General features: G+C 44.5%; 1 protein-coding gene across 1 annotated transcript in view; it reads right to left on the bottom strand.

The window, feature by feature from the left end:
- Positions 1-17,294, bottom strand: part of LOC311239764 (cytoplasmic dynein 1 heavy chain 1-like) — a 218,548-nt gene that overhangs the window by 122,686 nt on the left and 78,568 nt on the right. The window contains exons 25-29 of the mRNA XM_084328191.1: positions 14,576-14,930; positions 9,846-10,040; positions 9,014-9,296; positions 3,739-3,839; positions 424-583 (exon numbers count right to left, since the gene is read on the bottom strand). Coding sequence (XP_084184317.1) covers positions 424-583; positions 3,739-3,839; positions 9,014-9,296; positions 9,846-10,040; positions 14,576-14,930 — 1,094 coding nt within the window. The remainder of the gene's footprint in view (positions 1-423; positions 584-3,738; positions 3,840-9,013; positions 9,297-9,845; positions 10,041-14,575; positions 14,931-17,294) is intronic.

Here is a 17,294-nt window from a genome sequence, read left to right as displayed (position 1 = left end):
GCGAGGAGTTTCACTGGGAGAATGTAACACATGCAGAGGTTCACGCCATCTCCCCCAGACCCCTCCCTGCTAAACAGGCGCCCCGACCTACCAGTAGGAGTCGCTGTTTGCAATGACCAGGACTCATACCCCACCGGCTTCCCACCCGCGAACACTTGACAATTGTGTTCATAGGGACGACTGACCAAGCCGGAGGTACCGCTGACAGCTGGATTCGATCCCAGAGTCTCTGCGGTGGTAGGCGAGTGATTAGTCCTCTACGCTACCCAGCCCTCAATTTCAAAATGTACAGTAAACAGATTTGAAAGTGAAGTAATATGAATCGTCACTATGTCGTCACTGGAACAGGTGACATCCGACTGCTCCTCTCGCTCTAGCATCACAACGTGCATTGGACCGTCCGGCATTAATTCTAGTACATACTCCTGTCTCTGTTGGGGTTGTTGTGCTCCTTCAGGGCCACCTGGATGTACTGGACCTGCTGGGAGACGGCCGACAGCATCCTCTCCTCCAGACGGTTGAACTCGTCAAAGCAGCCCCAGGCTCCCACCTGGCACAGCCCCACGAAGATGCGACCCATGGCCTGGAGGAGGAGAATGAGGAAGAGGAGGCTGGGGTCAGAGAGAACATAAAACTTCAACCCAGGGGAGCTCCAGTAGCTCACCGCGTACCTCGGACGCTATTTCGGCGTCGGGGACAACCGTGCGCGTCACGGATCTGGGGTACACGAGTTCGACTCCCGGACTCGCCGTATTTTCTCAAGAGTGTCTTTCCCCCGATCTATACCCCATTCAACCTGTTTCTGTCGGTCATGCTTGACCAGAAAAAAAGCGATAAACGCTAAAAGAACCAGCTGACTGGTCAAAGTTAAAAAAAAAAAAAAACTTCAACCCAACTAATAAAATCAAGACAAAATTGCCACTGAATGTTTAGGATGAGCGAGCAGTTGGGCGGCTACGTGGCGTAGTGGGCAAGGCGCTCGCCACAAAATCTGGAGACGCTGGGCTTGCCTGTTCGAGCCCAGCGCTCCACATTTGCATTCAGTTTAGCTGGTCGTCCGTACTAATACACATTGGCCGTATTAGGGGGTGGGAAACTGATGGGTGGGGATCGGGCGTTGTGGACAACGACTCCTACAGGTCGGTTGGTGCGCCTGTGCAGTAGAATCAGGAAGTGTCGGGGGCAGCGTGAGCCTCCCACGCGTTACTCCTCGCCACTGAGAGATCGAGCTGCGCAGGTGAAAAGATGCGACTGCTGTTACCTCAAGTACCGGAGGGGACTTGTGCTATGTATGACTTAGTCCACATTGCAGCCGTCTTGTGGGAGGCAAGAAACAGCGTTCGTGACAGGGGAGGGTTGAATTGGATGATACGAAATTGGGATGGGAGAAAAATATAGAAAATGGGAGAAAAAGTGGATAAAAAAAAAAGGGATGAGCGAGCAGTTCTTCTATATTTACAGACTTGACCATCAACAAGGAAGCCAGATACATGGTTCCCACAGACATTGCAAAATTTAATTCAAGGACTTTCCAACGCACTATTTTTCATTTAAAAAAGGGCATTTAAAAGGATACAATTAACTTTTAAATGCAGTTTTTTATAGAAAAAAATCGGATCCAATATTTATGGCTTAAAACCAATTTCCGACAATTAGTTACACCTAAACAATTTTTTTTACATTTCTTGATTCAGAACAATTTGATCATGGATGAACAAAACTTTTTTTTTTTGATCCACTTTTTCTCCCATTTTTTCTATATTTTCTCCCATCCCAATTTCGTATCATCCAATTCAACCCTCCCCTGTCACGAACAGTGATGCCACAGATTACTTGTAAAAGTAATCCGATTACTGATTACTCCTTTAAAAAGTAATCCAAGTTACTTTACTGATTACTTGATTATCAGAGTAACTTAGTTACTTTGAAAGTAACTAGGTTACGAAGTCGTCGTCGTTCCCCCAACAGTTTTTTTTAAACGCTTTATTGAAAGTGCATAAATTGTTTTTAACTTGTTTCTCTGCACATAACGTAAATTGTTAAACTAGTGCTTCAGCTTCTGTACCATCAAGTATGGTAAAGCAACAGTCTATGATGCTCACAGCATTAGAGCAGCCAGCCAGTGGTTGTACAAAACCAGTGTATCTATTCACATCTAACAAATGCAGGCTGAACTATTCAATTATATCAACTGTAACTATTAAATTGTTTTTATAAATGTCTCTCTATAAACATACAATCAGTCTCTCTTTAACATGTAAATTAACTGTAAATCTGGCAAATAAGAGCTTTTGCTCTGCCACCATCAAATATACATTAATCAATAGGGAAAGTCCTCCTGTACCTGAATGAATGAATGAATGAAAACTTTATTTAACAGATTGCAGAATGGGTACAATATACAGTACGGCTCAATACACACAATTGTTAAGGGGATGCAGACCAGAGAAAGACGTTTGTCTTGTTTACATCAGGGTCCCCCATTTTCAATTCATATTCGAAGCGTCGGCTAGCGTTGTGATTCCAGATGCTTTCAATGCAATTGGATGTGCTGTTTTTAGCGGTAGACAGTATTTTGACTGAGGCTACGTTTAAACGAGCGTTTTGGGGTGGAAGTCTGAACAAAAACCGCAAAAGTCTTCTTGCGGTTTCACTTCGTTTAGACAAGCGTTTTGTAAATGAATTCTCAGACGAACATAACAACGGAGCCCTGCTGTCACACGATTGGCGCATATGTCACATGACGTGCTGTGAAGACCCGCCCTACTCTGCCTCTGATTCGCAGACTGTGGATGGGGAATGTGATTGGGCCAAAGCAGAGTCACTCACAGACAGAGAGTCCAGTCACGCCGCGGGGACACATTCTTGTGTAACCCTTTCACTGCCACACCACGTCACTCCATAATAATAATAAGAAAAACAGCTCAAAATGTATTTTTGACTGTCGAAAACGAAATAAAATACTGCATTCCGCCTGCATTATGAATTTATGATGAGATAGTAACGAAATAGTAATGCACAGCCACTTGGACAAGTAACTGCAATCAGATTACTGGCTTTTAAAGATTAACGCGTTAGATTACTATTTTCGGGGGAAAGTAATCAGATTACAATAACGCGTTACTTAGTAACGCGTTACCGGCATCACTGGTCACGAACGCCGTTTCTTGCCTCCCACAAGCCGGCTGCAATGTGGACTAAGTCATACATAGCACAAGTCCCCTCCGGTACTTGAGGTAACAGCAGTCGCATCTTTTCACCTGCGCAGCTCGATCTCTCAGTGTCGAGGAGTAACGCGTGGGAGGCTCACGCTGCCCCCGACACTTCCTGATTCTACTGCGCAGGCGCACCAACCGACTTGTAGGAGTCGCTTGTTCACAACGTTCGATCCCCACCCTTCAGTTTTCCCTCCCCGTAATACGGCCAATGTGTATTACTGCGGACGACCAGCTAAACTGAAAACAATGTGGAGAGCTGGATTCGAACACGCGAATCCTAGCGTCTCCACACTGGTGGCGAGTGCCTTGCCCACTACACCACCTAGCCGCCCGGATGAACAAAACTTTCAATGTGAATGGTTCATTTGAATTTCAATGACTTTTTAGGCACCTTGTAAAAAAAAATTGGCTGTTTAAGAAATTTTAGGCCTTGACTTTTTTTTGTCAAAAATCAAGCACTTTAAGCACTTCAAGGACCTTGTGTGAACCCTGGAGATAGTGTTCTAATAGAGCTGTGTACCTGGAAGTCAAAGGTCTCATCGCAGTTGAAGACCAGGACGAAGCGGCCCAGCTGGTGGCCCAGAGCCTTCACTGACTCAGTCTTCCCTGTGCCAGCAGGACCTGGATGAAGAGGACACGTCCATGAGGTGGTCAGATTGCTCAGTGTATTCAGTAGAGGTACAGTACACAATTTTAATTTTTAATTTTATTTTTTTAATCACTCCAAAGCATTTAAATCTCCCCAGCTATAAAAGTAATCGTCTAGGTGCGAGGGATAGTGGAGGTACTTCTCAAGGTGGGGTCCGGGAGGGGGGGGTTCGAGCTGGAGCATATGTGTGTAGGTTTTTTAGATAACAGGTATTAGGGGTATATCTTATATAAGACAATTAACTAAAATGTGATCTCATTGGATGTGCTCTGACAATTAATGCTTGTATATCTTATCGTGTGTTGTCATGTTTGTTTATGTGTTTGTTTAAAAAATAAAAAAAAATAAAAAAAATAAAAATAAAAATAAAAAGTAATCGTCTTTCATATAAACCATTACTGAATGCTCTGTTATGTATGGATGTTAGGGCTGTCTTAAATACTTCGAAGCTTCGTTCGATGGCACAAGCTTCTAACATAAAAAAAAAATCGAAGTATAAAAAGAAGAAAACAATTTTTTTTCTTCGATTTGTGTGTGTGTGTGTGTGCGCGCGCACATGGGGCCATTGGGTGGGGCCGGGGGACAAATACACTGGAGGAAAGTAACCCAGCTCAGCACTGCACAAATTATATCATCACTATTGCCTGTTTGAAGGATATCATCCCCAAACACATATACACCTACATGCCTTGTAGAATTCCACACATAAGAAAGAAAGATACTGGGATGAATAAACAAAATAGGAAATAAAATGTAGAAATGCATGCAATACATAAATAAATATGAATCTCCATATATGAAATAGAACATTTAGATAAGGTGCTACTGAGATGTTTTGGTGAGTTCTTTGTTTTTTTGTGGAAGTAGCCCTTCTTAAAAATGCATGAACATTCACTGATAATTAGTCTGTAGTGGAGTCTACAAGGTCTACATTGCCGGACCATGTAGAATCCGGACCTTGTAGACTGACATAATTCTGTGCATAGTTTAGTCTACACAGGCCATATTTCAAATAATCAAAATCTTACTTCATTCATCTTGATTTGGGGGATTGGTAGTTCCCATGAAATCTGAAGTTGTTCAAACGACAACAGCGATCCACCTTGAATTAAATCACACAGCCGAGGGGGGGTAGTCTGACAACCTCCGCCCACTGGTGTGGATACCACCGTCATCGGATCATACTACCACTGCTGCCCCCGACCCAGTTGAAGTGAAAATGGCTCTGATCAACGCGAATCACATCTCCAACAAAACCTTCGTTTTAAATGACTTTGTTATAAAAAACGGTCTGGACTTCGTACTGCTAACTGAAACCTGGCTAACCGTTGGCGAGTTTGCACCTCTCGTTGAATTATGCCCCAATGACTACAATTTCTTCAGCGCACCCAGATCCTCCGGACGAGGAGGAGGTCTGGCCGTGCTGTTTAAAAAAACCTTCAACTGCAGCGCTCTCAACTGTGACAATTTCTCCAGCTTCGAGGTACAGTTGATTATGCTAGACTTGGACTCTCCCCTCCTAATTGTTCTTGTGTATCGACCGCCAAGTAGTAAGAACTTTATTTTACAATTTTCGGATTTTATCTCTAATATTATGTCAAAGCATGACAACGTTTTGATCCTTGGAGACTTTAACATTCATGTATGCTGCCCTTCCAAGCCTATGGTGTCAGACTTTTTACATCCGATTGACTCATTTGGTCTCTCCCAGCTCGTCACTGACTCTACCCACAGGTTGGGCCATACACTAGATCCAGTGTTAACATCTGGTTTTCCAGTGTCCAGTTTAATCACAACAAATGCATGTTCATCTGATCATCTTGCTGTTATGTTTACTTTATCTCTGTTACTCCCCACACCCAAACCCCTTCCCCCTGCACGTCTCTCTCGCAACATTAACCCCTCGACTGCCAGTAAGTTCTCCACTGCCTTCATAGCTGCCCCTAACACCTGCACTATTGAAGCCTCTCTCTCCCTCCCATCTTAGCACTGAAGAGCTTACATCCCTTTTCAACACCCCCTGCCTCTCCACTCTAGACTCTGTAGCCCCCCTTAGACAGAAAAAACCTAAGCCTAAAGGGCAGCCCTGGCTCAATGATAACACCAGAGCCCAGAGAAAAGAGTATAGGAAGGCAGAGCGGAAGTGGAAACGTGACAAACTTCAAGTTTCACTTGAAATGCTTAGAGACAGTTGCATTAACTACCAGCTAGCGGTTAAAGCGGCGAGAATCTCATATTTTTCTGACCTCATCAACAACTCCCACAACCCCAGGACCCTGTTCACTACCATCAACTCTCTCATTAGCCCCCCCCAGCACCTGCCTGGATGTGTCCCCAGCTAAGTGTGAGGAATTCTCAAATTTTTTCACCACCAAAGTTGAAGATATCAGAAGGAACATCTCACCCCCCACACGTAATGTAGCTGTCCCTCTGGTCTGCTCATCCACACTGACCTGCTTTCGGCCCATCAGTCTACTCACACTCGGAGATAGTTTCCTCTATGAAACCTGCGACCTGCCCCCTTGACACTGTTCCCACTGCTCTCCTGAAACAGGTTTTTCACACAACCGGTCCCAGCATCCTCTCCATTATTAACAGCTCCCTGGCAACTGGTACTGTTCCATCCTGCTTTAAACATGCAGTAGTCCAGCCCCTATTGAAAAAAACCAAACCTTGACCCCACCCTGCACAGTAATTACAGGCCCATTTCCAAGCTTCCTTTTCTGTCAAAAATACTTGAAAAGGTTGTTCTGGGGGGAGCTCCCGTAGCTCACCGCATATCTCGGCGCTATTTCTGCGTCAGGGAAAACCGTGCTCGTCACGGATCTGGGGGACACAAGTTCGATTCCCGGACCCGCCGTCATTTCTCAGAATGTCTTCCCCTGCTCTACATCCCATTTCAACCTGTTTCTGTCGGTCATGCTTGACCAGAAAAGCGATAAACGCTAAAAAAAAGTTAATAAAAAAAAAAAAAAAAAAATTCTGTGCCAATTGTCTCCCTACCTGCACCAGAACAGCATCCTGGAGACATTTCAGTCAGGGTTCAGGACTGGCCATAGCACAGAATCAGCCCTCCTTAAAGTGTCAAATGACCTACTCCTCGCCGCTGACAACCGTGACTGCTCTATTTTAATGCTGCTTGACCTCAGTGCAGCTTTCGACACTGTTGATCACACCATTTTATTAGATCGTCTCCAACATGGGGTTGGTGTCAGTGACACTGCACTAGCATGGTTCTCCTCCTATCTCACAAATAGAAGCTTTGCTGTCAACATCGCCAACTGCTCCTCCCCCTCAACCTCCCTCTCCTGTGGGGTCCCACAAGGGTCCATCCTTGGCCCGATCCTGTTCTCCCTTTACATGCTACCCCTTGGTCCAATCATTCAGAAGCACAACATCTCTTTTCACTGTTATGCTGACAACACACAGCTTTATGTTTCCCTGAAACCCAACAACCAGTCTCTACTTAACAGTCTCATATCCTGCCTGGATGATGTTAAATGTTGGATGGCACAAAACTCTCTACAACTAAATCAAAACAAATCCGAAATAATCCTCTTCGGTCCCCCAGACGCTGTCACCACCCTTACCAACAGCCTTGGCAACCTGTCCTCCCTGGTCAAGCCGTATGTCAAGAACCTAGGTGTCATTTTTGATCCACAATTTAAATTTGACAGACAAGTGAACTCAGTGGTAAAGGCATGTTTTTTCCAACTACGCACCATTGCCAAACTCAAAGCCCTTCTCTCCCCAGCAGACCTTCAGAGAGTCATCCACGCCTTCATTTCATCTAGATTAGACTACTGCAACTCCCTCTATATAGGCATTAACCAGTCTTCCCTGTCCCGCTTACAACTGGTACAAAACGCTGCTGCCAGACTGTTGACCGGAACCCGCAAGAGAGACCACATCACCCCTGTCCTTGCCTCCCTTCATTGGCTCCCAGTACGCTACAGGATAGATTTTAAGGTTCTCCTATTTGTTTTTAAAGCCCTTAATGGTCACACCCCCTCCTACATCTCAAACCTCCTATCCCCCTATTCCAACACCAGGTCCCTCAGGTCAGCCGATCAGAGGCTCCCGACAGTCCGGAGGTCTAACCTCAAGCTCAGGGGGGGCCGTGCCTTTGCTATCGCAGCCCCTGAACTGTGGAACAGCATCCCCACCTCCATTAGGCTCGCCCCCTCGATAGATGCCTTCAAATCGAGGCTCAAAACCCACTTCTACCTACTAGCCTTTCCCGTTCACTGACTCATGCCCTGTTTTTCTTTGTGTTTGCCTGTGTGCGCTCCCATAAAACGGAGTGTGATTGTTGTCTATATGTATCTTGTGTATCTACCCTCTGTACAGCACTTTGGTTGACACGCGTCATGTGAAATGTGCTATATAAATAAATCTGATTGATTGATTGATTGATTGAGTGAGTGAAACCTTGTTGGCTGCGTCACAGTCACGAAAGGGGCTACTCAATTCATTAATCCAATCCACTTTATTTATAGAGCACATTTAAAAACAACAACGTTTACCAAAGTGCTGTACAAGTCCCACAACATAAGATTAAAAAAATAAATAAAAAATAACTTTTTTTTCCGAAGCTTCGAATTAAAATCGAAGCTCGGCCCCGAAGCTTCGATTGCCAAAAAAAGCTTCGAAGGTCAGCCCTAATGGATGTATTATTATTATACACAAGGGATAAGTCTCCCTGGCTTTCGGTCAGAAATAGTGGCTTAGGCCACACCCCAACACTGCTTAGGCCACACCCCAACTCTGCTTAAACCACGCTGCTTAGACCACACCCCAATGCTGGTTAGGCCACACCCCAATGCTGCTTAGGCCACACCCCAACGCTGCTTAGGCCACACCCCAACGCTGCTTAGACCACGCTGCTTAGGCCACACCCCAACACTGCTTAGGCCACACCCCAACACTGCTTAGGCCACACCCCAACACCCCAACACTGCTTAGGCCACACCCCAACACTGCTTAAACCACACCCCAACACTGCTTAGACCACACCCCAATGCTGCATCAGCCACACCCCCCCACCCCAATAATCAGTGTACCCCGAGCAAAAAGCTAGACTACAGTACACCACTGAGGACATCACACACTCCCTATTGTGTACATGAGTGTTCATCGCCCATACCAAAGGGCGATCCCCCCAGGCGGGCCTCCAGGGCCTGCGTCATGGTCAGGTAGCAGCGGTCGGTCAGCGGTGTCTGGACCAGCTTGTCCTGGACCCCCAGGTACTCGAAGCCGTAGTTGAACTTGGCGTTGGCCATCTGGATCGACAGCTGCTGCAGCACATCCGTCTGCTTGGGGTCGAAGTAGAAGCGCATCTGGCTGAGCCACTCGAAGGACTTGGGGTTGTCGATCTTGTTCTTGATCAGGACCCTGGTCACGTCGCGCTGGTGCACCAGCTCCGTGATCTGGGCGGGGAGGAAAGATTTTGGGTTCTTAATTACTTGTGCGGTGGATTATTTGGTAGCTGTCATTTATGCACGTCTGTCTTCGACACCTGAGACAGAAAGTACTCAGCCCCTCCCCTACGACAACTGTAGTTCTTTAGACAGCGAGGGAAATTATACAGCCGGACAAGTTAACAATAATAACTTAGTAACACATTTACAAGTTGTATTAAATTTAGCAAATAAGGAAACAGATGAGAACATTTCAATGCACTAGAAATCACATTTTTGACCCATTTCTGAAGAATCCTCTCCGCCGAGATAAGGCGGCATAGACCGTGCCTACGGGTTTGGCGACCTCAGAGGGTTTTAAATGAGCTCTGGCTGAGAGGAGTGCTCTCATCGTAGTCAGCTAGGAGAGACTGAAGAGACGGAGACAATGATCTTAAGTAGAGGGGTGGGGGCCGTAGCCCTTGGCCTCTCACCTAGGTATGAACTATAAGCTATTGTTCGCTCCCACACTCTATTCAAATGTTTATTGACTTTTCTTCATCAATCCTCTCCACTGACCAAGTGCTCCAGTTTCCTCCTGCGGAGCGGGGGCTGCTCCATCAGCACGGTGTCGGCCAGAATGTTGAGGGTGGCCTCCACGTTGGTCAGAACGCCCTGCATGGGCGTCATGTCCGCGCCTCCGGAGATGGTGGTCAGGGCCAACTCGATGTTCTCAGACCAGGCGATCTGGGCCGACAGGACCACCAACTGGGCCTGAGAGGAGGAGGCGAGAAAGGTAAGTCAGATCACACAAGGTCATCGCTCGTCAGAGGTAGGGATGGGTACCGAATTCGGTACATTTTAAGGGTATCGACCGAATCACAGCGGTACGACAGAGTACCGATTCACGTGAGATCCACCGATGCCACATTTCGGTAATTTTTTTTAATCCAATGACGTTAACATTTTGTTTACCGCAAAACGAAACCTATGAAGTGTGCCGCACGTTCACAATACACGCTTACCTAGGATTTGACTTGATTCAACAACACCAAAGCAGTGGGGGCAATGGCAAGCCGAAAACGGTTGTGTGGTTACTAGGGCTGCAACGATTAGTCGACATAATCGACGATGTCGATTATAAAAAAATCGTTGACGAGGAATTGTTGCGTCGATTAGTCATTAAAAAAAATTAAAAATTATAATATATATATATATATTTTTTTTTGCGCTACCTATCTTTGTGAAAGTGGCTTCTCAGCTCTGGTCCAGCTAGCCCCTTACGTGACTGCGGTTTGCAAGCCTGGGGCTTTTGTGACCGCAGTCACTTGTTTATGGGACGCAACCACTTTAGAAAATACCAACCAAGCGTGAATGGTTTAAAAGTTTAAAACATTGTTAGGAAAAAAAAAGTGGTACTCACAACGAACTTTGGCAAGATGGCGTCTTCTTCTTCTGCAACTTTTTTTGTCGCATGCCTGGTGCGTCCAGCAATCACTGAGACAAAAAAAGTTGCAGAAGAAGAAGACGCCATCTTGCCAAAGTTCGTTGCGAGTACCACTTTTTTTTCCTAACAATGTTTTAAACTGTTTATTAGCAACTCCGAGCTTCCAGACCACACTGTAAGGCTGTGTTAAACCCATATTGTACGCTGGGTATCTTTGAAATTCATATCCGATATATTTTTGACACACCCCCACGCACGCTTGGTTGGTATTTTCTAAAGTGGTCGCGTCCCATAAACAAGTGACTGCGGTCACAAAAGCCCCAGGCTTGCAAACCGCAGTCACGTAAGGGGCTATGGTCCAGCCAGCTGAAGACTTCTTAGCTTAACATAACAGACAGACAGTAAGTTTGGGGGAACTAATGGGATAACTGGAGATGTTGTTTGGTCCTGACAAGAGTCTCAAAGCAACTCTGAGGTCATGCTCAATGTCCAATCTGTTCCTCTGCTCTGTCTTCAGCTGGACCAGAGCTGAGAAGTCACTTTCACAAAGATAGGTAGTGCAAAATTTATTTTTATTTTTTTATATAATTGTTTTTCGATTAGTCGACTAATCGAAAAAATAAACAGATTAGTCGACTACCAAAATAGTCATTAGTTGCAGCCCTAGTGGTTATACTTTACAAAGCTAGATGCAGACAACGCTTGCTGCATTATATATATATATATATTAACAAATTGTTCTAAATAAATGATAAATCATTTGAACTTTTTTTTTTTTTTTTTTAGCATTTTTACAGCTTTTATTGGCCATGCAGGACCGACAGAGGAGAGGGCGAACGGGAGGAGAGGTGGGGAGGACATGCGACAAATAACGACGGGAGCTGGGATCGAACCCGGGTCGGCCGCGTAGGTGCACGAGGCACTATGGTATGCGCCACGAGGGCGCCCCAAATCATTTGAACTTTTGACACATTTTTTACAACTGAGGTAGGTAGATTACATTTTTAGACACTAAAGTACAGAAAAAAGGTACCGTTAGGTACCGGTATCGATTCACACTAGGTACCGGTATCGGTTCAAATGTGAACAGTACCCAACCCTAGTCAGAGGGCCACGTTATTTACACATGAACCCATAGCGTGTCTCAGTAGAACTAGGACAGGATACCGTGTGGCAAAAGGAAACGGCCTCTTGTCCAACAACCTGCAGGTCAACCAACTATTCTCAGTTGATGGGGAAATTGACCAATACACTTCTTTCTTTCCCTCTCTCTTCCTAACACACACACATGGACACACACACCATCCATATCTCTCCCTCTCTACACATCAACTTGTACACACATATGCACACGCACACACACAGCTGTCTCATAAGTACGTCATTATCCAGATATCTCTGTACAGTGTACATCATATCTACTTCATGTCTATTCTCCTGTATACATACTTGTTAGCTCACCATGGGCTATAGGGTCATTGCTGTAATCTAGGTCTCTCCATGTTGCAACATGTCATTCTAAATGGTGCATTTATAACTCACATTCACCCATTCACTCACACACAGACAGCAGAGGCAACCATGCAAGGTGCCAACCTGCTCATCGGGAGCAATAAGCGGTTAAGTGTCTTGCTAAAGGACACTTCAACCCGCTGCCCAGGAAATTTGGGAAACAAACAAGGGAACCTACCGAGCCACTGTTGCCCCTATAATATATATCTTTCCAACACACAAACACACCATCTCCCCCTCACTACACATCAACGTGTACACCAGCGTTTCCGTTAGCTGGTAATTACCGGTATTTGACCGGCAAAATCTGTTGAAGTCCGACATATTTAATCTCTCCGGTCTTAATGTCCGGTGAAAATAATTCCCTGAGTCTAAGCACAATTTGATTATTTGAATTGTATTAAAATAGGCTAAAATTAAATAGCCTATGCGATGAACGAAACAATCATTACATTTGTTTCATCGTTGCTTCTAATAATGACAACGACGTTGTCAGCGAGAGCTTAGTGCTGGGTGTGCAAACTTTTGTGAAGCTGCAGAGCCGGAGCAGCAGCAGCACAATGCAGTACTCCAGCAGTACTCCAATTCAGCAATTTTCAATTCAATGTTGGGTGGGGGGCGCTGCTGTGCGGTCCCCAGAAAAGAGCCAATAACAGCTGAATCTGCTGCTCTGCATCGACATACTCTCGCAAATAAGTCATTGGGAGGTGGAGAGAGAGAGAGTCGTCACCAGGGTTTCCGTTAGAAAAAATTGTTGCCGGTCTCCGTGACCTGCAAGATTTCAATCTACCGGACAAATGAGATTAATTCCGGTCAGTTTATTGAGCTTTAAAACAATTGATAGGCAGGCTATATAAAGAATGTCATCCTCAAGGCATGTAGATTTATAATATTATTACTTAAAACTAGGCTACTTTTGCGTATACAGTCATTAATTAATATATTCCAAATAAAATAAGTCCCTCGATACTCCGTGCTGCTGCTGACTTGAAATAAAATAGACCGCGTATGTGGGCAGTCGGTCCGACACTAAACAGCAGTCTGTTATAATCACATTTTTATGAGCTAACGAATTCCGTTATATTGGACATTTGTATTAATTATATCAAGCGAATAACTGAGAAAGCAGAGACGGCAACATTATCGTGGTTTGCGTGACGACTCTCTCCACCTCGCAACGACTTATTTGCAAAGAGTATGGCGCTGCAGAGAAGCTGATTTAGCTGTTATTGGCTCTTTTCTGGGAACCGCACAGCAGCGCCCCCCACCCAACATTGGCTGAAAATGGCTGAATTGGAGTACTGCTGGAATACTGCATTGTGCTGATGTTGCTCTGGCTCTGCAGCTTCACAAAAGTTCGCACACCCAGCACTAAGCTCTCGCTCGCTGACAACGTCGTTGTCATTATTAGAAGCAACGAGGAAACAAATGTAATGATCGTTTCGTTCATCGCATAGGCTATTTAATTTTAGCCTATTTTAATACAATTCAAATAATCAAATTGTGCTTAGACTCAGGGAATTATTTTCACCGGACATTAAGACCGGAGAGATGAAATATGTCGGACTTCAACAGATTTTGCCGGTCAAATACCGGTAATTACCGGCTAACGGAAACGCTGGTCGTCACGCAAACCCACGATAATGTTGCCGTCTCTCTCTGCCAAATTTCTCAGTTCTTCGCTTGATATAATTAATACAAATGTCCAATATAACGGAATTCGTTAGCTCATAAAAATGTGATTATAACAGACTGTTTATTAATGTCGGGCGACTGCCCACAGACACCTATTTGATTTAAAGTCGGCAGCAGCACGAGTCTGGGGACTTATTTTATTTGGAATATAATGACTTTATACGCAAAAGTAGCCTAGTTTTAAGTAAAAATATTATAAATCTACCTTGAAATCTGCCTTGATGATGTCATTCTTTTGTTTTGTTGTCATTCTTTTGCCTATCAATTGTTTTTAAGCTCAATAAACTCTGGCTGGAATTTCTCTCATTTGACCGGTAGATTGAAATCTACCGGACACTGAGGCCGGCAACAATTTTTTCTAACGGAAACCCTGGTGTACACACATGTACACACACAGCCGTGTCATGAGTACGGTATGTCATTATCCAGATCTCTGTACAGCACATCTATAATTCATATTATGTACATCAATGCTCTTGTTTTGGCTACTATCCTGTATAAATACTTTGTTAGCTCACCATTCTTTAGAGATCTAGGCTATATGGTCATTGCTGTAATCTAGGTTGCAACATGTCATTCTGTCCTTAATCAAAGACTGTCGTCTGCCTCAGCGAATAACATCTGGTCAAAGTATTCCACGCTGTCGGCGACCTACCTGGTAGCGGTCGATCCAGTCCATGTACTGGCTCAGGTCGATGGCCGCGCCCTTGTTGAAGGCATTCACCTCCGTGACGGACTCGGCCAGCAGCTTGGCCAGGGTCACCCGCATCTCCGTCTCCACCAGCGTGAGCCAGTCGTTGATCTTGGGGTGCTTGATGAGGTCCACAGGCGTCTTGTAGTGGACCTCCTCACCCTCGCGGGACGAGATGCCCAGGATGACTGTGTTGTCCTCGTTCAGCAGGACGCTGGAGACGCCCGCGAACATCTTCTTGAAGTGCTTCTGCAGCTTGGCCACGTTCTTGCTGTTGCCGATGATCTCCAGCAGGTCCTCGTCTCCCACGAAGTAGAACCTTGGAGGGGGAGAAAAGAAGAGGGTGGTGGTAGTAGTAGTTTTATTCAGTCATCACACACGCAATACAATATGTGCATCATTCCAGACAAAACGTGAGATAAGTATGCACACGAGTATGCGGGAGTGTGTGCACGTGTTCTGATGGGCTGGGTATGAGGTTATAGCATGCACTACATCCTACAATGACAAAGAGGCTAATTTACAACATGCACGCCTCCAGTGAAACGGTATCGGCAGTGACAGAAAAGGTACAGGCTTAAGCATAATGCTTATACATGCCTGTCCTATATTCTTATCAAATGAAACGTCCAAAACAGAAACAAAAAGAGAACAAAATAAGAATTATTGACATTTGTAACCTTTAGGGCTGTCCCTGACTAAGGATTTGTATAGTCGATTTGTAGTCGCCAAAATTAGCAGATAGTCGACTATATAAAATAAATAAATAAAAAGTATAATATTTTTTTAATTCCATTTTGGGCTGTGGGGGTGCTTAATGTCTGAAGGAGTCGACGGAAGGCTTATTGTCCTCTGCAAAAGCATGCAATTGGTCCACTGATGGATACATCTTGATATTTGTCTAGTCTAGTGTGTTCATTAGATGGGTGAAATCCTCTTTCAGTGCCTCTGTGCCTGTTTTCAGTTTTTTACCATACATATTATTTATATTATTCAAATAGAACATGTTCTGTTGTGATGTCACAGTATGATGTCATAATAGAACATTCTAGACCATTTGTGATGTCACAATATGATGTCATCATAATATGACACGCTTCTAGGCCTCTTTTCTTTTGGAAAGGATAAAAAAAATAAAAATAAAAGTACAAAAAAATAATATATATACCGGTATATATATTTATAATACTTTTTTTTAATATATTTTTTGCATTCGACTAAGAGGTTGGCATTCGACTACGGCTCCTTTCAATCGATTAGTCGACTAATAGGGGTCAGCACTAGTAACCTTAATACATTGGACGCCGGAGGTCGCTTTGAGCGTATGGCCGTTTGTGCCAGCGCTGTAATGCAATGGGGGTAGATGCCGGTGTTTGTAGTGCTAAAACTATATTAAATATTATAGCTATGGATCTAATAACGTCGATTGTCAGTGAGTTTCTTCCGGTCAACATGCAAAAAACATCCATACATTTCAGTTTTATACCGTGGTGAATCTGAGTATAGTTCTAGAGTGATTCTGTGTAATCCCAGGAAACTCCGCCAAACAGCGCTTTACTGCATTCCACTATAAATCGTGCCACTCCTCGCCTGGATCAATAATCATTCTGAAATCAACGCTAGATTATCGGTATTATGTTTCATCATCGATGCATGAAAGGGGGGGGGGGGGGGGGGGGGGGCGTGCTTTGATCGCAACCACCGGGACACGGCACACACACCACAGACACATGCTGCGATCGCGGGGAAAAAATTATCGGATCAACGCAAGATTGAGAATATATAGTCCTTACCTTGTCTATGATGTACTGCAAAAAGAATAATCCAATTATCTGATCGCCATTCCAAATACTGATGGCAATCGTGTGTCCAACATTATCCACCAAAGAAAATTTACGGGGGGGCGGGGACCCTCGTCGATGCCATCCCTATAAGCGCTTGTCTTGCTGGAGTGTTTAGACCCCACCTGCACGCCTCAGCTCGGCCAAGAAAACAAACCACATCGTTTCAAATGGAGTGCAATAGCGGCCGCAAGGCGTTAGGCGGCAGTATGGGACCGTTGCGGTCTCAGACAGAGTGCCACACAGTCCTACAGCATAGCAGGATGAATTATGAATGGAAATAGCGAATAAAAGAAATAGAGATGTTCCGATACCATTTTTCCCTTTCCGATCCGATTCCGATACCTAAGCTTTGGGTATCGGCCGATACCGATATTTATCCGATACCAGTGCATAAAAAAAAATTAAAAAAAAAATTATATAAATTTTTTATTTTTTTTTTTTTTCAGATACTGTTATACTGTTTTTTAGTAATAACTAGAACGTATGGTATTTATTCAACAACAGGTGATTGTATAGATTTGTATTAGTATCATTAATCAATGAGTATGGGCTGCAGCACTGCAGATATACCCTACTCCAATGATCCACACGGACATTAAACGGTGTTGCACTCGCTACTCAGTGGCTCTGCAGATATACCCTATTCAGTCTGTAAGCTAGTGGGAGATAGAACGGTCATGTTGTGATTTTTGATGCAAAATAAATATTCAACATTCTCTTTTGAAACTCCGCCTCAGACTCTTATCCTTTGGCACTTGCTGTACTTTGCTTGCAGGTCTGCAGCCATTATTGCTGGATTATGTGAATAGCACCAACTTTAGACACGGTAACGTTATCAA

The sequence above is a fragment of the Notolepis coatsorum genome (assembly GCF_963971535.1).
Source record: "Notolepis coatsorum genome assembly, chromosome: 14".
Lineage (NCBI taxonomy): Eukaryota > Metazoa > Chordata > Actinopteri > Aulopiformes > Paralepididae > Notolepis > Notolepis coatsorum.
Note: the sequence above shows the minus strand (reverse complement) of the source record. Positions and strands in the feature narration are given on the sequence as shown.